A 21,773-nucleotide genomic window follows, 5' to 3' on the forward strand; every position below is an offset into this window, starting at 1 on the left:
TTTAGAAGACAGTTTTGTTAATTTTTTTTTTTTTTTTTGGTCAATGTGCAATCTGCCAATGTGGCAGTTCCATGCGCAACAGGGATTTATAAAGGTTACTGTACAGTGGCGGAGAATGCGTCAGGAGCTGAATCACCACTACGGTAGAGCTAAGAAGTTTATACGAGCGCTTCAGACCAACCTTACCAACAAACGATACAAACAAAACCAACAAAATACATAAAAATGCCAAATAGTGATAACACGTCCATTAAGTTGCCGCCGGTCCAGATGTGTCAGGTGTGTGCGAGAGACAGAACATTCGCTTACCACTTTTGGAAATGCCATGTATACAGTACGTTCGGATCGCATGACAGGAATATATCTATTCCGATTAAAAATCTATTCGGAACAGAAGTGTCCATGTAAACGCGGCTACTCAGGATTATAAAACGGGTGGCTTAAATCAAGCGGTTCCCAACTGTTGTATATTGAGCGTATACACACAGCTATGACGCCCGTTCAGTTTACAGAGTTCAGTATCACTCCGCGCCTAACTCTAACTGTTGTTTATTTATATATAAAAGCGATAGCATAGTTCACTGAAACCTAAAAACATGTTGATTGCTGGAGAGGGTGGAAATGTTGTAAAGCAATAGGCACACGGTCGCCGGCAATTTAGCCTTCTATCGAGTTCACTCGAACTCGATAGAAGGCTAAATTGCTGGCGAACCAAGCTACCGTCTCTAGCCTAGCCTTCTCTCTGAAGGACGCTACAGTGTGTTGCATAGCAACCGCCGTACACTTTGCAGGCAGCCAGGAGGGACTACTTTTCTGTATTCGTTAAAAAAAATGCTTTTCCGACTTTCTCGCTTTTTCAAAATTGAGGGTGTCTATGACTTTCATTTTGCCATACTACGTAACCGTTTTATAAAAGCAATAGATCACTTCAGTCAGTGGTATACGGTCATTATACCACAGTTAAGGGGCGCGGAGGGACGGCGGTCATTATACGGTCATTATAACTGTGGTATAATGAGCGTATACCACAGCCTGTCGTGATCTATTGCTTAAATGTACCATGTCGATGACAACGCTATACACTATATGAAACACTATACACACACACACACACACACACACACACACACACACACACACACACACACACACACACACACACACACACACTATATATATGACACAACTTGTACTAACAATATAAACAATATAATAATGACAAAGGTTATAAAACGAAAAGGGGACGGTCACTGCGCTCTAGGGCCTAAATACTAGACTGTTTCAATCTGCTTGGGAGAAAATAGATCATTGTGTTTAATGAAGTTTATATATTTAAATGTTATTAATATATTATCAATAATATAATAAAAGGGGCTACATAGGGACATATTGTATGGGATGGCTACCTTTTCCAACTGCAATATTCTCTCAACTTTAATAACAAAAAATATTTTTTACTAACTATAATAATATACATTTGCTAATATATATATTATATACAGGCAAAATTGGAATGGTGACGCATGTCAAAACAGCTTTGCAGAGTTAAAAAATTATACATATTCATATTTTAAAGGGGCATGTAGATGCCTGTTTTTCCCCGCTCAACAAATTTAAAATGCAAATCTCCAATACCCAACAATGTCTCACTTGCTATGTAATCTATACAATTGATTTTTTTGACACGCATACACTCACACTCACACACACTCAAATTACAAGATTTGTAACACAGTTTTGCAGTTTCCTCTTCCTCTTGGCTAACGTAGTTTGTAATTTCTACAGACACACTAGATTAGACTATCACTGAAGGTGTTTGTGTGTGTGTGCAAATGTGTATGTGTGTGCATGTGTGTGTGTGCGTGCTCATGTGTGTTTCCTGTGTGCATGTGCACTTGTGTGCGTGTTTGCACGTGTGTGAATGCGTGCCTGTGTGACCTCTAGCACTAGCTGAAGAGGTGAGTCTGAATTTTTCCAACCATGTAATGAGTTACGTAAAAGGTTCTGACCACAGTCCTTCGTCAGGTTTCCCTCCTCCTCCTCCTTCCTCACCTGCTCCTCCTGCTCCTCCTCCATCTCCATCTCCTCCTCCTCCAGGATGCTGTTTGTAAATTCATGAGCATCTCTCTGTGGTGAGGTTGGCTAGACACCGCTAACTACTCTCTGTATCGTCTGTCTACGCATCCATCTGTCTGTCTGATAAGCTATATCCTCTGTCTGTCTGTCTGTCTGTCTGTCTGTGTCTGTCTGTCTGTCTGTCTGTCTGTCTGTAAGGCTGAGAACAATCATACAAGCAAAATTGGAGTAGATACCAAAACAAAGTTATAGTGCTGCTCAACTGAACAACAACTGGACAGAGTTCATAGGAACCAGAAATACAAGGTTAGCCATTTATTTTATGTTGTTATTAGTCGTAGTGCAAACACTTACGGTAGGTTTCACATATCAAGGTCCAGAACAAAAGTAAAACTGCTCAACAGATAGCGTTCTAGACTGCTAGTGCCCTAGATAATCAATCATCAGCAAAAGTTTACAGACACACAGACACATGCACGCACACACACCCACTCACACACACACACACACACACACACACACACACACACACACACACACACACACACACACACACAGACACCTGAAAGACATGTTCTAAAGGACACCTAAATAACCCAACCAGCTCTGAAACCAAAACAGATCATGTCTCTGTGTGTGTGTGTGTGTGTGTGTGTGTGTGTGTGTGTGTGTGTGTGTGTGTGTGTGTGTGTGTGTGTGTGTGTGTGTGTGTGTGTGTGACAGTAGGGGTAATGGGCTCATTTTGGCTGACCAGAGGATTGCATGAAACTCTATGCTTGATCCTGGTCAATTTGTCTATTTAGACACACACACACACACACACACACACACACACAGATACCTGACCGACACACCTGAGACGCACACACAAACACCTGACCCATCTGACTCACACACACTCTCTCTGATCGAGAGAGAGAGTGAGACATAGAAAGAGAGATAGAGAGAGGGAGAGAGAGATAGGAAGAGTGGGAGAAGGAGAGAGAGAGAGAGTTTTGGATGGTTCTGTGAAGAACTGGAATCAACCCTTTCCTAATTCCTTCTCAATGAGTCTGTTAAGCTATGAGAGAGCAGCCACAGAGCTAGCGTAACAGAATCACTGGCGCCAGCGGGCCATATAACACCTTTGTCTCTGTCTAGATTACACTTTGCTTTATTAGTGTTACCACTGCTGCTAACACTGCCTTTTAAAAACCCAGCCAACACATTAGTGCTGAGACTAGTCGATCGATCAGTAAGCCAATTAGCCAATGGAACAATTCCAACCTTCAGATTCTGATAGTGGATTCATGGTTTTGATCATTTATTAAGTAAACATATAAAACATGTGTAACTCATAGCAAAAAAAAAAAAAAAAAAGCCTTTTAAATTCTGACATTTGATTGATAATTTTCTGATTGAATGCATTATGAATGGACTACTTTAGTTTCTATGAATCTAAGACTTTGGCCTCTCCTGCTGGGCAATTTGTATTATTTATGATTAATGATTTATCAATTAACCGAGACAATCATCAGTAGCTTAAGCACCAATCAAAATTATAAAGTATTTCAGAACAAATTTTTTAGAGAACCAAAAACACAGACAGATCAAGTACAAAATAAGGATGTGATCCATGATTTATTAATTCTTCCTATTTATATTTTATTAAGTATGCATGAAAATATATATTTTCATATTTTTGTATGTTTTCTATTCATAACACATTGACTTTGTCTGTGAATCAAGTATTTAAAGGGATTATCTTTGAATAAAGTGAGTACTTCATTCAAAAAAGAGATTCTTACCTTTTCAAAAATATAAACAGAGGTTTGACAAGACAAGCACAACGGTCAATAGTATATACAGAGTCAAAAGCAAAAAAATAGACAGATCAACAAAAAACGTTACCCAAATCATATTTTTTTTCAAATCATATTTTTTTTCACATTTTTTTGAGAGCCTATTTGAAGGTGTTTTGTAACCATTCCATCTGTCAGGAGCGTAATATTTAAAACCCAATGTGCTTTGATTGTATTTCAGTGTGTGTAGTTCTGATTTGATGATGTGTGTTCTTCTTCAGCGGGGAGAGTGGCTCTGGGAAGACTGAGGCCACCAAACTGGTCCTGCGCTACCTAGCGGCAATACACCATAAAAACAACATTACGCAACAGGTACACACACGGCCTCAGGCAGACACGCATACACAAAGCACACGCAGGCATGCACGCAGACACACACACACACACACTCCTGCAGACAAACAACCACATACAGACAGACAGACGCATACACACACACGATGACTAATGTGTATGTCCTGTGTGTCTCCTCTGGCCCCTACACTTCTACTACAGATTGAGGTAAACCAGATTTCAGTTTCAAAGTTTGCTTTACCTCACCTTTACTTTCGTTTGCAAGTTTTTTTTATCAGCTTGTATGAAACGCATTTTGTTATTTCTGATTCCTGACCCTTATTGATATTCCAATGATTGATTCTGTCAGTTAAGTGATGGCTGTATCTTGTGCTCTGAATTGTGTGGAGTTATTGTGTTTGTATCCATGACACTCTATCCGCCACACAGACATTTTTCCAAATTATATAATTTGGATTAATCTTTCTCAATCTCTTGATTGGTTTCCCACCAGTTGGTCATCAATGATTTAGTAGGCTTTGTCAGTGTGCAAACGATTGTTACGATTTGAGGTTGATGTTTGATTGTAGTGATCCTACATCATCCACACCACTGTCTGTTGCTTTTTGGTCTGAATACACCAATAACGTTGATCTGTATCGCTAGATTCTGGAGGCAGCTCCTCTCCTGGAATCTTTCGGAAATGCCAAAACCGTGCGGAATGATAATTCCAGTCGCTTTGGGAAATACATAGAGGTCTTTCTCGAAGAGTGAGTATGGTACTTAAGAAATATCTTGCATGGACTACAAACATGCTGGATTTATTGTCTGACATATTCTATAACATCCATCTCTCTCTCTCTCTCTCTCCCTCTCTCACTCTTTCTCTCGCTCTTCCTCTCTCTTTCTCCTCAGGGGTGTGATCAGTGGTGCCATAACCTCCCAGTATCTACTGGAGAAGTCCCGTATAGTCTTCCAGGTGTGTGTGTGTGTGTGTGTGTGTGTGTGTGTCATGATATGTTTTGCACCAGGAACATCATCTTCCTAATATCTAAGTACTAATATTAGATACACAATTTGATATGACAATAAATATGCACAATAAAATGACAATGTCAATTCTAAATCTATATTCATTTTGAATGTCTTATAGTTAAGCCCTTTATCAAATCCTGCTGCTGTGTGCGTGCTGGGTCTCTCGCCCTCTCTCCCAGGCCAAAGATGAGAGGAACTACCACATCTTCTATGAGATGCTGGCTGGACTCCCCTCCCAGCAGAGACAGGCCTTCTACCTGCAGGAGGCCGAGACCTACTATTACCTCAACCAGGTGGGGGGGACACGCACGCACACACACACGCACGCACGCACGCACGCACGCACACACACACGCACGCACGCACGCACGCACGCACGCACGCACGCACGCACGCACGCACACACACACACACACACACACACACACACACACAGACAGACAGACAGACAGACAGACAGACAGACAGACAGACAGACAGACAGACAGACAGACAGACAGACAGACAGACAGACAGACAGACAGACAGACAGACAGACAAATGCACACATACAAACCAACACGCACAAACACACATTTTAAAGATACGCAAAGATGAATGATGAATGCCATTTTACATTAAGGCTTTGAGGCATGTTTACCAAGGTCTCCCACACGCTCTCTCTCCTCTGTCTCTCCTTTCTGTCCTCTCTCTCCTCTCTCTCCTCTCTCTGCTCCTCCTATGTACCCAGGGAGGGGATTGTGGGATAACAGGAAAGAATGAGGCGGAGGACTTCCTGCGTCTGCTGGCTGCCATGGAGATCCTCCACTTCACGCCCGAAGACAAGGACACAATCTTCAGGCTCCTCTCCTGCATCCTGCACCTGGGAAATGTCTTCTTCCAGAGATACGAGGTACCGGGTTCGCTCCCCAGTGTCTCAGTCTTATTTTTACAGAAACATCCGAAATTGGAACGAAAGCTTGCTGTTTTAAGTAGCCCTAACCCTAACCCTAAATAAAAAAACGCTATGTGTTGTTTAAGTCTAAACCAAATAACAGAGTCTGATTGGCTGGTGAACATTGAAATGACACCTTCTGTACTATACTGTATACTACTGTACTATAGTGTGGTCCACCAAAGCTTTTGAGGTACATAAATAAACAGACACCCCTTTAATCTCTCTATCCCTCTAACCCTTGCTTCTCAAGATGCAGTCACATCGAGAATGCATGGGCTCAATCCACTGCTGACAGATGCATCTCTGTGTGGCTGCATCAATCCTAGCGCACTAATGTTCTGATCTTTTGGCTGCACTACAGACAGATGGTCAGGAGGTGGCGTCAGTGGTGAGCGCTCAGGAGATCAGAGTGGTGGCAGAGCTGCTGCAGGTGTCACCGGAAGGACTCCAGAAATCCATCACATTTAAAGTCACCGTCAGTACACTACTCTACCTTACCTTACCATAACCTACCCTTTAGATTTAGGGCATTTAGCAGACACTTTCATCCAAAGCGACAATACACACCGACTGTGGAGTCAACCATGCAAGGCGCGGTTAGGCTTAAGTGTCTCGCTCAGGGACACATCGACACTAGGAGGAGCCGGGACTAGCAACCTTCCGGTTACAAGTCAAACCTGCTCTACCTCCTGAGCTAAGCCGACCCTCCTTATCTACACTTCCCTAACCTAACCCTAGCCTACTGTACCCCAACCTAGCCTAGCCTACCATAGCTTACCATAGCCTACCCTAACCTCATCTAACACAACCTACCCTATCACAACCTAATCTACCCTACCCTACCCTAACATACCTTACACTACCCTTCCCTAGAGAGTGAGAGAGAGACATAGAAGGCCCTATCTTGCACCCGGTGCAATTGACTTTCTACACCGACCAGGGACGTGCACAGTAGTTTTGAGGGGCAGGTGCCGAATTGTTGACGGGGGGGTTGGATCGCGGACGAGCGCTATTGCGGGTGCGATTGTTGACGGGGGGGGGGGGGGGGGCGTTAGATCCCGGACGAGCACTATTGCGGGCGCGATTGTTGAAGAACACTCAGAGGGCACTTTTTAATACGAGGCAAAAAGGGCAGGGGCTCAAGCACCCCTAGGGCCCTATGTGTGCACGTGCCTGGCGCATGTACGACGCATGTATCGTTGCTAATTTGCACCCAGCGCAAAGCTGATTTTCCCCCCGCAGCAAACAGGCACCACTACACTTACGCCTGCAGAGGCGTGTCGGCAAAAAGCAAAGGCGTGTTCCGGCGCAAATTATACTTGGTACTATTTTCCCGATCTAAAAATTGCGCCACTGACCAAAAAATTCCTGGTCTAAAGGCACTAGCGGATAGCGCAGTTGGTGTTGCTATTTTGACATGCCATGGCAGGTCGGAACTGCAACATAAGCTTACAAGCACGTAGGCTATACACAGCACAAACATGCAAACGATTAGCCTGATTTAAATATTATGATGTCAAAGATGCTTTGGCGCGTGTGCATGCTTGGCGCGTGTGTGTGTGTGTGTGTGCACTCATCTGTTCAAACACACGCAAACTAAACATAACGCATAATACAGTCCATGGTGATGTAGCATATATAAACGGGGAAACACATGCATATTATGAACACAAGTCGATAACGATAATGTATACAATACTGGTAACAAACAATGTTTGTTAATGTATTGCCGCATATCATTAAATAGACCCACAGTTGCGGCCACAGGACCGTGTCCGCATATCATATGTGTTAAGTTGTCTTGTCCGAAGTTGGAGAAGAAAACGCTATTCCATGTGTGAATTAGGCCTATTATTTGGCCATAAACTGAGCCATTTGAAGTTTTAAATTAATGTGGTCATGCATCTGTCTCAGTGGAGACTGCAAACGCGCTGTCAAAATATCAACTCGCCAAGTCCAATGCGTTGCTTCTTAAAGGGGAAGGAAGATTGAACTCATTGGTTTATTGCACGTTACGCCCAAAACACACCTATGGGTTTCAGACCAACCCATTTTAGATTTGCGTCGGGCGCAAGAGTCATTTATCCGCCGTCATAATAGCAACATCGCCATAGAACCAACAAGTGAAAAACAGTCCTGCCTTCCAGGCCCTTCCCAAAGAGCTATGACACAGGCTGCCTTGTATCGACGTGGTTTAGCGAGGATGTAATACCGTCGGAAGATACACTCAAACTTCATGCTACTTGTGTTTCAGCGTGTCAGTAAAATCTCAAGCCAAGTCTTAACGTATCCGATGACTGGAACACTGTGTTAACATATGACACTCATACTTTCAGTATCACAGCTCATGTATTCATTCATCATTCACTTATTAAATCATGATCCAAAACACAACACCTAATCTGAGCCCCACCTCCTCCCTGATTTGTGGTGTTTTACACAACCTAATGTGTGTGTTTTGTTTTTCTCTCACCATGGCAATGTAATGGCCATGATCCAATAATCACAACAGTTAATAATAAATCATACTCATATTTCAGGACGCGGTCCAAAGTATGTATGATATATATGACACATTTTTACACAGCCTTTACCCCTATCGGTAGGTTACGGCTAAAAGCAAGCTAGTACCTTAGAGATAACAGTAGAAATATTAAATGTAACAGTATATTTACGGCTATAGAAGGCCTTTTTATGAGATATTGTCAAACAACAAGGCTGACAGACATCAACTCCGTTACCAGAAACAATTGCCAAAATAAATTTGTTTTTTTAGTTTTTTTTCGTTTTTTTTCGTGGAAACGGAGTTGATGTTGCTGACCGCACATTTTTCTACTATGAAGCCGTTTTCAACCATTGAAGTAAACCTCTGAACAGTTATTACACTGAACTCCTTGCTCCTTCAGGAACAGGGCACATCGGTCAGGATTTCCTGGTAAAAAATAAGTGTGGTAAAGTTAGCTAAAAGAAATTTCGAAATGATCCAAAAACGTGTTAAACGTGTTAAAACGTGTAAATACTCGGGAGTCCTCGTTTTTGGCATTGTTTGGCATCGGCAGTCCAGTCGACCGACGATGTCCAGCGATGCCCACAGTGTTCCACCTCCTCCCTTTTCTTTCCTCTTCCTCCTCTGTTGCCCTCTTCGTTCTCCTCTGAGACTCCAGGCCAGAACTGTTTAGCAGTAGCACTGCGTAGCACTGACCTTCTGCCACAGCTTTAATCCTCACATTTGGGTCACTCTTCTTCAGCGGATGAAGGCGACAAGTAAGAGAATGAGAGAGAGACAACCGCAAGGAATGATATAGGCAGACAGGTAGAGAGAGCCAGTGAGAGAGAGGGGGGGATGTAAGCCTACTTTTCATGGTGGCACGCCAGTCATATAGGTAATTGACACACACAGCACAGTACACATTACAAAGGTTGCACGTTATAGTTTGGATGTAACATGAGAAAACTGGATGTTGTGTTGCATGAATGTGTGTGTGTGTGTGTCTGAGTGTGAGTGTGTGTGAGTGTGAGTGTGTGTGTGTGTGTGTGTGTGTGTGTGTGTGTGTGTGTGTGTGTGTGTGTGTGTGTGTGTGTGTGTCAGTATGCACGTTTCTGTTTTTTTTGTTTTTTTCAAGCGTTTTTTCAGCCCTTTAAGTGAAGGTAAACAAGCAAATAACTAATAAATAAGAGGAAAAAAAAGAGTGAGAAAAAGGAGAGAGAGTAAAAAGGGATTCGGAAAGTTCTGCAAAGAGGGGCAGCAGGGAGAAATCATGCAGTAGGTTTTACATTGCTCCTTTGATTTTCTCTAATATTTTTATTTATATATCTTCTTCACACAGGAGACGATGAGAGAAAAGATATACACTCCTCTGAGTGTGGAGAGCGCTGTTGATGCCAGGTGAGACCCCACTACACTACCCAGCATGCACTGCATCTAAACCACTGTGTTGGTTGAATCAGTTGAGAGAAGTTTGGTTCCCCGTGCTATTTTTACATTAAGTTACAAGATCAAGAATTATGACTGGAAGCATGAAAGTAGGTGAAAATGATTTACCTATTCTTTCAAAAGTAACTCAGTCTTTTCTATCTCATGAACTCAGACAAAAGCGAACCATCCAAACGAGAATCTCTCTGTGTCTCTCTCTGTATCTCATCCCTGTCTCGTTCTCCTGTCCACTGCATCCCGTCCCCCTTCATCACCCAGAGATGCTGTTGCCAAGATAATGTACTCACTGCTCTTCCATTGGCTGACCGAGAAGATCAACGCCCAGGTGTACCCCCGCCAACACTCCCTCTCCATCTCCATCCTGGACATCTATGGCTTTGAGGTGGACCAATGAACACCGCATTCTGACTCCAATGTTTACCGATTGTACCGTAGAGGGTTGTGATTCTTTTTGGTTGGGTTTGGGGATATTGAGGTTGGTAACATTGGGGTTATCACACTGTAGTGGGTAGGATGTTTGACTCCTTGCCAGAAGATTCTTTGTTCAATCCCCTATCCATATCCCTATGTTAGGGTTAGGCTTATGTATTTCTAAAATGAACGTACTTATACTTATTGTTTGTTATTTGTGTTTCCCTGCTGTGTGTGTGTGTGTGTGTGTGTCTTCATGTGTGCAGGATCTGGCCTTCAACAGCTTTGAGCAGCTTTGCATCAATTATGCAAACGAGTACCTTCAGTTCTTCTTCAACAGGATTGTGTTCAGGGAGGAACAGGTGAGTGGACATCACACCTGTTACACACACACACACACACACACACACACATTTGTACTTTGGTCTGTTGGGATGCTCAGGTGTAAAGTCTTCTTCTCACATGAGTCAGTGAGGCTCAAGGCCTGGATCGGAAAACACAATCTAGAATAGGGCCACAATTTATATATGTTGACCTATATGGTAACAGCAAGGCATTAACACTGCCAGGGTCAGGGGTTCAGTCATTTATTCTAAATATAGATAAGAAATAAGAAATAGGATAAGGATAAGAAATAAATAAGAAAATCCAACCGCTTATTTTAGATGAATAGTGTTGTAGCGGGGTTACATAGTAGCGCTATGGATTGACCCTGGATCAAATATCGCAAAGTCTTAAAACACAGGATCAAATGTAAATATGGAATCAATTGCCCTCTATAGGCTATACACGCGCTATTGCACGTGTGCTTTGTTGCTAGAAGTTTTTGGTTACCTGGCACTTCAATCAAACGTTCTGGCTACACCCCCCAAATCATGTTGTAGCAAGTAGAGACAGCGATAGACTGAACAAAGCAATGTAGCCCTGCACCTAACTGGAATTAAAGAGTCTACCAAAAGTCCTCGAGAATGCATTTCTTATTTGTTGATAGTGGGCGGGGCCTAGCTCAAACAGGGGGTTGGGTTTTCCGTTAAAGCTCACCTGTGTCGCTTTAGCCTCAACCAGTATCCCACACACGTGACCCGCTGTGTGACGTCCCTGTAGGAGGAGTACAGCAGGGAGCAGGTCCCCTGGCAGGACATCCCGTTCAGCGACAACCAGCCCTGCATCGACCTCATCGCCGCAAAGCCTCACGGGATACTGAGGATCCTGGACGACCAGAGCTGCTTCCCTCAGGTGGGACGGGTCATCATACCAAAATACACAACGCTTACTTATTATTGGATTCATTGACTTCATTTATTTAGTATTATTAGTGTATTATTTGTATGCTTTATCTATGTTTTAATGTGACTTGTGCGATTGTGTGTGTTACTGTATTCAATTAACTGTCTTTTTTTATTCTTGTAATAATACCATTTTGACTTTTAACAATGAAAGTTATCTTTGCATACCTAAAGAAGCACTGCACTAATGCAATGCATTACTGATATTTATTATCAAGGCTGTTCTATCTCATTTGAAGCTCAGTCGCCGTTAACCCGATGTGATCTGTGTTGTCCTCTCAGGCTACAGACCACACCTTTCTTCAGAAGTGTCATTATCACCATGGCAATGACCCACAGTATCTCAAGCCAAAGATGCCCCACCCCGAGTTTACCATCAAGCACTTTGCTGGCCGCGTCACCTATCAGGTACATAGCTCCTCGCCCGGTGTCCATTAATTGCTTAGCCAATGAGAGAAACCAAATCTCTAATTGATTGGCGAATTGCTGTGAAATCTTAAATTGTTTCACTTTAAGATGTTCTTTACTTTTCACTTCATGCACATTCCTACAACTGACAGGACTGACAGAACATCATGCATAAATGAATCATGTTAATCCTCTTATCGCTTTGAATAATAGTGATGGATAAATGGCAGATGAATATAATGTTTGTATGTTATTTGGAGATTTTTGATAACAGAATGTAGCCTGTGGTGTCATATTGTGATAATAGTATTGCTGTTTCAAACAATGTTTGAAACAAGAACTGACTCAGTAGTGACTGAGCCAGGAGATGTTTATTCAAATTAGGATTTATGATGCTGGTCTCCAATAGGTGCACAAGTTCATGGACAAGAACTACGACCAGGTCCGTCAAGATGTCCTGGACATCTTCATTCAGAGCAAGAATAAGGTAGGAGGCATTTGGAAACATGGAGGTTATCGGTCCAAAACAGGGCTGTATGTATAACATTATTCAATACAGGATTCCTCCTTTTCGGTCTTCAAACCTTGAATTCTCGATCATCAAATGAAATGATTGGTATATATATATATATATATAAATGTATATAAAAATGTATCCACTTGCTCCCCTGCTGTGATCAATAGTTTAAGAACCACTGGTATACAATATGCCAATGTCCAAATATGCTCAGACAACAGCAGCAGCCCCCCCGACCCCTAAGTTTTAGTAACCATTGTGACAGCAAAGTTTAGTGGCTACAGTGTTTGACTACCATCCAAAAGCTACTGGTTTGGATCCCCAATGTCTACCGCAGATATGTAGGTATCCTTGAGCCAGATGCCCCAGCCCCTACCTGCTCTTCAATGACATGCATCTCAAGTCACTTGTAAGCCGCTTTGGGTAGAAGCACCTGCCAAACGATTCAGTGTAAATGTGTCGGTCTTCCCTGTCCACCGCGTGTGTCCAGATGGTGTCCAGCCTCTTCCGGCACCACTCGGAGGTGGCGGCGGGACAGAGGGGGGGCCAGGGCAGGAAGAGCAGCACGGTGACCCGGAGGTACCAGGCCCCCACAGTCAGCCACAAGTTCCAGACATCCCTCCTGGAGCTTGTGGAGAAGATGGAGAGGTGAGGAGGAGAGAGCGGGAGGATTGGAAGGAGGAGGAGGGGATGGAGAGTTGAGGAGGAGGGTGGAGGTGTAGAGGTGAGTAGGGGAAGTAGGAGAGGTGAAGATGGAGACAGGAGGAGGAGGATGTGCAGGAGGACGAGGAGGAGAAGGAGGAGGAGGTGGAGAAGGAGAAGTAGGGATCTGGAGAGGTTGAGAAGGTGGAGGGCTGAGGAGGAGGTGGGGGTGAAGGAACCAGAGATGTAGTAGAGAGGTGAGGAGGTAGAAGATAGTCATGTAGATAAATGGAGGTAAGACAATCCAGGAGCCTTACATTGACAGTGAGGAACAGGAGTCTAAAAAGTCTAAAACAAGATATATAGATATTTTGTCTTTCCATATCAATATATAGAAATAGATATAATCTTTTATTTTTTCTTGGCAGGTGTGACCCGTTATTCGTGCGCTGCATCAAGCCAAACAACTTGAAGGTATTTATTATTTTTTCTTTTATGTAATGTAATACTTTATGGACATGGTAGGGGTCAGGCATGCTGCTCACTGATGCCTACAGTTCATACAGCAGTGGACATGGGGGATCAAACCCGGTTCCTTTCGGATATGAGTAACGCTCCCTCACCATCCTGGCCTCCGGCAGTCATTTAGTGACTACTACATGTTTAATGTAAGTTTGTCTATGTGTGTCTGTGCTTGTGCTTGTGCCTTTGTGTGTGTGTGTGTGTGTGTGTGTGTGTGTGCGTGCGTGTGTGTGTGTGCGCAGGAGCCCGGTGTGTTTGAGACCGAGATGGTGAGCACTCAACTGCGATACTCAGGCGTGCTGGAGACCATCCGTATCCGCAAGGAGGGATACCCTGTTAGATTGCCCTTTGCTATCTTCCTGTTCAGGTACACACACACACACACACACACACACACACACACACACACACACACACACACACCTCTCTCCTTCTTCCCATGTGTGTATTGCTGCTGTACATGCATGCATGCGTTCAGTGCACTATGTCTCTGACCTCTGACCTCTCCAGGTATAAGTCCCTGGTGGCGTTGAAGGATCCTCCACCCACATGCGGCGAGAGCTGTGTGATCATGCTCAGTCAGCTGTGTCCCCTCACGGCAGGATGCTTCCACGTGGGAGTCACTAAGGTGGGGTACCCGTGCACTACAGTAGGGGGCGATAGTGGGACACATGCACTAGACGTAAGAGAGTGGTGAAGCTTCTCATCAGTATAGGTCAGCTCTTTTTTAGGGACGTCTTATAGCCGAGTCATATATTGATTACCACCGCTCTAACGACGCACACAGTGATACGCAGCTGTGATGTATTCGGTGTATTATTCTCAGGGTTCGTTCTGCTTTGCTGTGTTGAGTGTTCAGTGTTGAGGTATAGTACCGTAATTTCCGGACTATAAGGCGCACCTGAATATAAGCCGCAGCAGCTAAATTGAATGATGTGTACATATATAAGCCGCACTGGACTATAAGCCGCAGGTGTTTTAATGTTTAATTACCATATGTAACCAGTAAAATCCATAGATTTAGGAGGTCCCCTAGTGGCCGTTAGCCGTAAAGATTCATAGATTAGCCGCACCGTTATACAAGCCGCAGGGTCGGAAAAATGGGAAAAAAAAGGCGCGGCTTATAGTCCGAAAATTACGGTAATTCTCCTGCAGCTGTTCCTGAAGGAGGACGTCTACCAGCTGCTGGAGTGCAAGCTGGAGCGCGCGCGTCAACTGGCCGCGCTCACGCTGCAGCGCACCGCGCGCATGTTCTTCGCGCGACGGCGCTTCGTGCAGTTCAGGATGAGGATCATCGGCCTGCAGGCGCAGGCCCGCGGGAACCTCACCAGGTTAGTGTCGCTTAGAGAGGCCTGGGAGGACGCCTCTGCCTTCGCTGTTGGCGTCCCGTCAGTTTGGCTCACGACACACACGGTGTCTGTGGTGGACTGTGGGACTTTTAGTTTGAAATAAGAAAATGTCAATAAATGTCAATGTTTGTCTGATTGGATGATTAAAGTGGGGATCAAGCTTGGCTTTTCTTGTTTAACTGTGCAGTGTGTGTGTGTGTGTGTGTGTGTGTGTGTGTGTGTGTGTGTGTGTGCGTGTGTGAGTGTATGTCACTATTTTGTGAATTACCACCACAAATTGCAAGCTTTGAGGACTGTCTTATATTTAAGCAATAGATCACGACAGGCTGTGGTCCGTCCCGACGTGCAGCGGAGGGGCGGCGACCCCCTTAACTGTGGTATAATGACCGTATACCACTGACTGAAGTGATCTATTGCTTTTATAAAACGGTTACGTAAGTATGGCGAAATGAAAGTCATAGACACCCTCAATTTTGAAAAAGCTAGAAAGTCGGAAAAGCATTTTTTTAACGAATACAAAAAAGTGGTCCCTCCTGGCTGCCTGCAAAGTGTACAGAGGTTGCTATGCAACACACTGTAGCGTCCTTCAGAGAGTAGGCTAGAGACGGTAGCTCGGTTCGCCGGCAATTTAGCCTACTGTCGAGTTCACTCACCGTGTGCCTATTGCTTTACAACATTTCCACCCCCTCCAGCAATCAACATGTTTTTAGGCTTCAGTGAACTATGCTATCGCTTTTATATATAAATAAACAACAGTTCAAGTTAGGCGCGGAGTGATACTGAACTCTGTAAACTGAACGGGCGTCATAGCTGTGTGTATACGCTCAATATACAACCGTTGGGAACCAATCAGATTGCTTGATTTAAGCCACCCGTTTTATAAATCCCAACATCTAAGGCTTATATATCCCACCATGTTGATTCCATCTCTCTCTCTCTCTCTCTCTCTCTCTCTCTAACTCTCCCTCTTTCGCTGTAATATTCTACGTATCTTTCTCCATGGGGCTCGCAATGTCCTCCAGGAAGCGCTACGTGAGGAGGAGAGCTGCTCTGGTTCGATTCCGAACGATCGTCCGTCTGTACGTCAATCGCAAGAGATTCATCAGGGTAACAAGAACACCTGGACTCGGCTAACCCCTCCGTCCCCCACTTGAATATCCTGATTCCATAGCGTCGGTTTTCTTGTCTCAAAGGGGAACCGTCACTATTCCGTCTTACACAAGAGAGCACTGCTACATAAACGTGTTGTGAAAAATGGAGGAAGAGTCGGACCATTGATGTGTTTTGAGTTCTACATTGGTTCGATTCGGAAAAACGTGCGTCAATGGTCCAACTTTTTGGACCATTGGAGTTGATGTTGCAGACCATGATTGACTACACACATACGAAGCAGTACTCTCTGATGTTAGAACATAGCTGAGAGTGGTGGTTCCCCTTTAAATGACTAAAACCCACACTAAATGATAGATGACCTTTCAGAGTGTTATGATTATTGTATGTAGATAGAGTGTGTATGTAGATAGTTGTTTGATTATGATGCAACGAGCTAAGTGTGTGTGTGTGTGTGTGTGCAGGTAAGGCTGGGGTCACGCAGGAAGAGAGATGCAGAGAGGAGGGAAAGAGACAAGGTAGGAAGCGGTCATCCACCGAATTTCACTTTACAAGGTCACTTGAATCTACTTTGGTGAAATGAATGCATGTACTTGAATGTAATTAAAATATATTAAACAGGCTTACATTTTTAAAAGACAAATACTCTTTTGCCGTACCAAAACAACCCGTTTGTTTTAAAACACTGGCTTAGTGCGCGTAATCATTCACCTTGCCTGGTGTGATCATGAATGGTGAGACCTGTGCCTTTGTCCTCCAGGTGCTGTATAGGAGAGAAGTCGTCAACGTCACACACCTGGTGATCTCTGCTGATCTAGCAGCCCTACTCCATACTGTAGCAGGTAGAGACGTCTGTCTGCCTGTCTGTCTCTGTCCGTCTGTCGGGCCTCTCACTCTGTTTTTATTCATCTGTTAATATTGTGTTATTCACGGCATGTCTCTCTTTCATCCTCTCTGTCTTTTTCCACATTCCCTCCCACCGCACCTCCCCGCTGCCCCTCGCTCTCTTACTCCGTCCCTCTCCCTCTGTCCCTCCTGCCCCTCCCTCCCTCCAGTTGGCAGGGAGCTACACTCAGACTGCCTGGCTCTGCTCCAAGCGCCGCACATCCGAGAGGACACTCAGCTGACGCTGCCCCTGGACATCAACAACTACCCCTTCTACCGCTACGTCCAGGCCTACTTCAGGGTGAGGCCCTCAGTCTCCTCTTTGTTTTATTACTATCGGCTCAAATCAGGACCCAGGGTTGCCAACTTTGGGTTTTTGGCTGGAGTGAGACTCTGTCAAATCTTATAATGCTTAGTTGGGGGGGTGGGGGGGGGGTGGGGGGGGGGGTTGCGGGCAGGCAGAGTTGTTGTTGGCGGGGGGGGGGGCTGTAACGCCACTGCAATATAGCGCACGTCAAAGGCAACGTTTTCAGCGGATCAACTGGAATCACCGATCAGAGAATACTGCAGGGAGAACGTTGTAGGGAGATGTCTTAAACTCCTCCCCTGTCATTAAAAAACAATACGCTGTGGTGTGGTCAAGTCATCAACAGAAAATTAACAAGTTGTTTTTTTTTGTTGTCTTGCGTGTGCGTGAGATTAATGCTGAAAGCGTGAGTGTCACGCCAGATGCGTGAGAGTCGCCAACCCGGAGTACCCCTCCGTGAGATAGTCACAGGCCACCTTTGATATAGCTCATTCCAAACCAATTAGAACTAAATGAATACATTTCTTTATAACCCGGTTTCGGCCCCCCTCCTCTGTTTTTTGTACAGGAGCCCAAGTTCGGGATGCTCACAGACCCTTTGGAGGCCTCTCTGACCCGCACGGATGAGGACCTGAAAGAGGCCGCACTGGAACTCTTCACCTTGGTAAGACGGTGCCACTTCTGGTTAATGTTTGTTTTCATGCATCATGTTCTCAGCATTGGTTACAATGGTTCTAACATTTGACATCTAACCTTTAACCCTCTAACCTTTTGACCATCTAAACTTCTAAACTTTTAACCCTCTAACCTTTTAACCCTCTAACCTTTTAACCCTCTAACCTTTTAACCCTCTAACCTTTTAACCATCTAACCATCTAACCTTCTAACCATCTAACCTTTTGACCATCTAACCTTTTAACCTATCAACATTTTTTAACAACTAACCTTCAAACTTTCTAACTTCTACCTTCTAACCGTCAAACCTTCTTAGTATCTAACTTCTAACGTTCTAAATCTATAACGTTCTAACATGCCAACCTTCTAACTTCTAATGCGCTAACACTCTCATTTATAACACTCTAACACTCTAACGTTCTAAGGTACTAACGCTCTTCGTTCTTACGTTCTAACACTCTAACGTTCTAAAATTCTAACACTCCTAAGCTCTAATGTTCTAACACTGTAACACTAACGCTTTAACGTTCTAAAGCTCTAACGTCATGACATTCTAACACTCTAACGCTCTAACGTTCTAGCACTCTAACGTTCTAACGATTTAACCCAAGGTTCTGAGGTTCATGGGTGACCCGCACCTGAACGGCGCCCAGGAGAACATGTTCGGGAGCTACATCATCCAAAGGGGACTGTCGTCGCCAGGGTTACGGGACGAAATCCTAGCCCAGCTGGCCAATCAGGTCTGGCGCAACGAGAACATGGAGAACGCAGAGAGGGGCTGGCTGCTGCTGCTGGGCTGTTTGTGTGCCTTCGCCCCCTCGCCAAAGATGGAGAAGCACATGTTAAAGTATGTACCATAATCAACGCCAACGGATGGTTTAGATTATATCAAAAACACTTAATTACTTAATCACTTAAAGGACCATAGCAATCTTGTTGGTCAATCATAACGTCCTGGCCCCACCCTAAATGATCTTCGGCAGATTTCGTATACAAAGTTATTTTGACTACTAATATGGTCAATGGATGGTACCAGACGGTTTAGATGGTTTGACCACCCCGACCAGTATTGTCCTTTAATTGTAACACAGATCTGTCCGGCTGCCGATGACTTCATCTTGCGTCGTCTCAACCTCTCTCTTCAGATTTGTCTCTGACCACGCCCCCATCGAAAGCCAGGCCCTGCTACAACACTGCCTCATCCGGGCCAATCAAAAGTCCCTGCTAAGCTCAGGCTCCAACCCCGAGACCGCCCGGACCTATCCACTGTCTTTGCTGGAGTGGACGGCCAATCGGAAGAAGGCCAGCATGGTGCTGCAGTTGCACTGCTTTGATGGTGTGTCCCACCACCACCGTTTACCCCACTACTTCTGCCAGTACTGTGTGTGTGTGTGTGTGTGTGTGTGTCTGTTTGTGTGTGCGTCAGGTAATATATAGGTAATTGAGTGTGTGATAGTATGGTCATTGATTATTGATGAGCAGCCGAGGATCAGGTGGTGGAACGTTCTACGGGGTCTCGTGTTTCCACGCCAACGTTTGTTCTCGCTTTGGTTTCATTTTATTCCACCACGAGTTAGTCACCTCCAGGCACACACTCATTAAGCCACCATTTAGTGTGTGTGTGTGTGTGTGTGTGTGTGTGTGTGTGCGTGCGTGTGTGCCTGTGTGTGTGCATATGCCTGCCATGATTGGTTGTGGTGTCTAATACGGCATAGGGAAAATCACTCATCTATATCTCACTCTAATGTCAACTCCTAGCTCTCTCTCTCTCTCTCTCTCTCTTCTTATCGTTGTTTCATTACGATCAAAAGGGGAGCCTAGCTTTACAGCGTCAGAACACAACACACCGTTGTCATCCGACAGTTTTTAAACAATATGCAAAGTTCATACAAACTTAACTGCAATAAATTTCAATAACTGGGTCAGTGGTAACATGTTTGGCTGATTTCTCTCTGTCTCCTTCTATCTCTCTCTCTCTCTCTCTCTCTCTCTCTCTCTCTCTCTCTCTCTCTCTCTCTCTCTATAGCTATGTCCTTCCTATGTCCAGTGAACTCGTGGACAAGCGGGGAGGAGCTGGCAGGGGTCGTCCTCCGCCACAGGTACAGACGTATGCAGTGAGCACCACTGCACTGCAGCTCATCACCAACCCTGCATAGGTCCCTACTCCTCAAGTCCTCACAAGCTAACACACACACACACACACACACCCTCCTGCTCTCATTCATGGTCATGTTTCTTTTACTTTTCAAATTCTTTTCAAAGTACAAACTTTTCAAAGTAGCAGTCTGAAATGACCCGTAGCCCTACTTGTGACGTTGTAAGTAGGGCTGTACAGCTCCAAACATAACCAATTCACTCATAAAGAGGTCCTCAAATCGCAGGTCCTCAGGACACAGGTCATCAAATGTAAGGTTTTTCTCAGTGGGGCCTGTGCAGTCACACATTAGTTTATAAAGCATCCATTTGCAATGTCACTGTGGGACTCCTGTTTAGAATTTCTGTTTAGCTGACCCTTTTAGTTACTAGTCGAATGTTTAAATTTTGCAAACGGCTCCATTTCATAATGTAGAGGGAATACGCTGTTTAAGAATGCGTTCGACAGTATACGTGAGGCTTATTTAAGGCCATCCCCTGCTGAATCTCTGCTGGCAGGTTCCAGGCAAACTTACTGATTAACCCAAAAAAATGTGCTCTATTCGTTAAGGTTTCCTCAAAATATATGTCAGCAGAAGGATTCGAACCCGCACCTCCAGTGGAGACTGCGACCTGCACACAGTGCCACCACTTGGCCATCCTGACACATAACGTGTTAACTAGAATCGATTGCTGCTTAATTTATGAAAAACTGCGCCTAAAATAACAGTTTATTGACTTTGATGGGCACTGTGAGTAAAAGTACTCTTCTCCCCGTCGGGGAATTGAACCCCGGTCTCCCGCGTGACAGGCGGGGATACTGACCACTATACTAACGAGGAGCCATGGGGATGTGGGGGTCCTTGACATGTAAAATACTTTGGTCCTACAGTTACAAAACGTTTTTTTTCCTGATTGTGATGTCGTAAGTATTACAAATCCTCATCAAACCATCACATCAGACACAACCATGCCACACCGCGTCGCCTTGCAGGGGCGTGACCGAGTGGTGGAAGGGGTACTCCGTCCTGATGAAGGAGCAGGGCCAGTGGGTGGAGCTGGCGGGCCACGACTACGTGCTGGACCTGATCTCGGACCTGGAGCTTCCCCCCGACTTCCCCAAGCAGAAGAGCTACTTCATCATCAGCGCCGAGGGGCCCAGCCGGGTCAGGGCCAACGCCAGCCTGTGAGTCCAGAGGACAGACACACAGGGATGCAGGGCGCCTTCTGTACGGCTGTTCTCAGGGAGGCCGTAGGGAGAGTTACTGATGCTCGTGTGACCTTTTTTTTGTTTTTGTGTCTCTCCTATCGTGTCCTCTCTTGCCTTCCCGCGTCTTCTCTGCCCATCTCCTACTGTCTCCTCTGCTTCTTTCTCCTCTCTGCTCCTCTTCTTTTTCTCTCTTCTCCTTCCTTTCACCTCCTCTCCTCTTTT

The 21,773-nt window shown here is 44.7% G+C and overlaps 1 protein-coding gene and 1 non-coding gene across 2 annotated transcripts in view; one reads left to right on the forward strand and one right to left on the reverse strand.

Annotated features, from left to right (window-relative positions):
• LOC311381526 (unconventional myosin-XV-like) overlaps positions 1–21,773 on the forward strand; it is a gene marked incomplete at both ends in the record, with an annotated part of 45,756 nt that overhangs the window by 4,214 nt on the left and 19,769 nt on the right. The window contains 25 exons of the mRNA XM_084488462.1: positions 4,139–4,229; positions 4,857–4,960; positions 5,106–5,169; positions 5,405–5,518; positions 5,956–6,117; positions 6,524–6,637; positions 9,990–10,048; positions 10,355–10,478; positions 10,774–10,869; positions 11,612–11,743; positions 12,076–12,201; positions 12,611–12,688; positions 13,209–13,366; positions 13,789–13,834; positions 14,125–14,249; positions 14,393–14,510; positions 15,038–15,213; positions 16,254–16,338; positions 17,102–17,183; positions 17,397–17,527; positions 18,102–18,197; positions 18,820–19,055; positions 19,354–19,544; positions 20,235–20,307; positions 21,336–21,527. Coding sequence (XP_084344588.1) covers positions 4,139–4,229; positions 4,857–4,960; positions 5,106–5,169; positions 5,405–5,518; positions 5,956–6,117; positions 6,524–6,637; positions 9,990–10,048; positions 10,355–10,478; positions 10,774–10,869; positions 11,612–11,743; positions 12,076–12,201; positions 12,611–12,688; positions 13,209–13,366; positions 13,789–13,834; positions 14,125–14,249; positions 14,393–14,510; positions 15,038–15,213; positions 16,254–16,338; positions 17,102–17,183; positions 17,397–17,527; positions 18,102–18,197; positions 18,820–19,055; positions 19,354–19,544; positions 20,235–20,307; positions 21,336–21,527 — 2,973 coding nt within the window. The remainder of the gene's footprint in view (positions 1–4,138; positions 4,230–4,856; positions 4,961–5,105; positions 5,170–5,404; positions 5,519–5,955; positions 6,118–6,523; positions 6,638–9,989; positions 10,049–10,354; positions 10,479–10,773; positions 10,870–11,611; positions 11,744–12,075; positions 12,202–12,610; positions 12,689–13,208; positions 13,367–13,788; positions 13,835–14,124; positions 14,250–14,392; positions 14,511–15,037; positions 15,214–16,253; positions 16,339–17,101; positions 17,184–17,396; positions 17,528–18,101; positions 18,198–18,819; positions 19,056–19,353; positions 19,545–20,234; positions 20,308–21,335; positions 21,528–21,773) is intronic.
• AC3HAE_007819 (transfer RNA aspartic acid (anticodon GUC)) lies at positions 21,112–21,183 on the reverse strand. The gene has a single exon. It is a non-coding gene; the product is annotated as a tRNA-Asp (tRNA).

Source organism: Micromesistius poutassou (genome assembly GCF_964030765.1).
Source record: "Micromesistius poutassou genome assembly, chromosome: 1".
Lineage (NCBI taxonomy): Eukaryota > Metazoa > Chordata > Actinopteri > Gadiformes > Gadidae > Micromesistius > Micromesistius poutassou.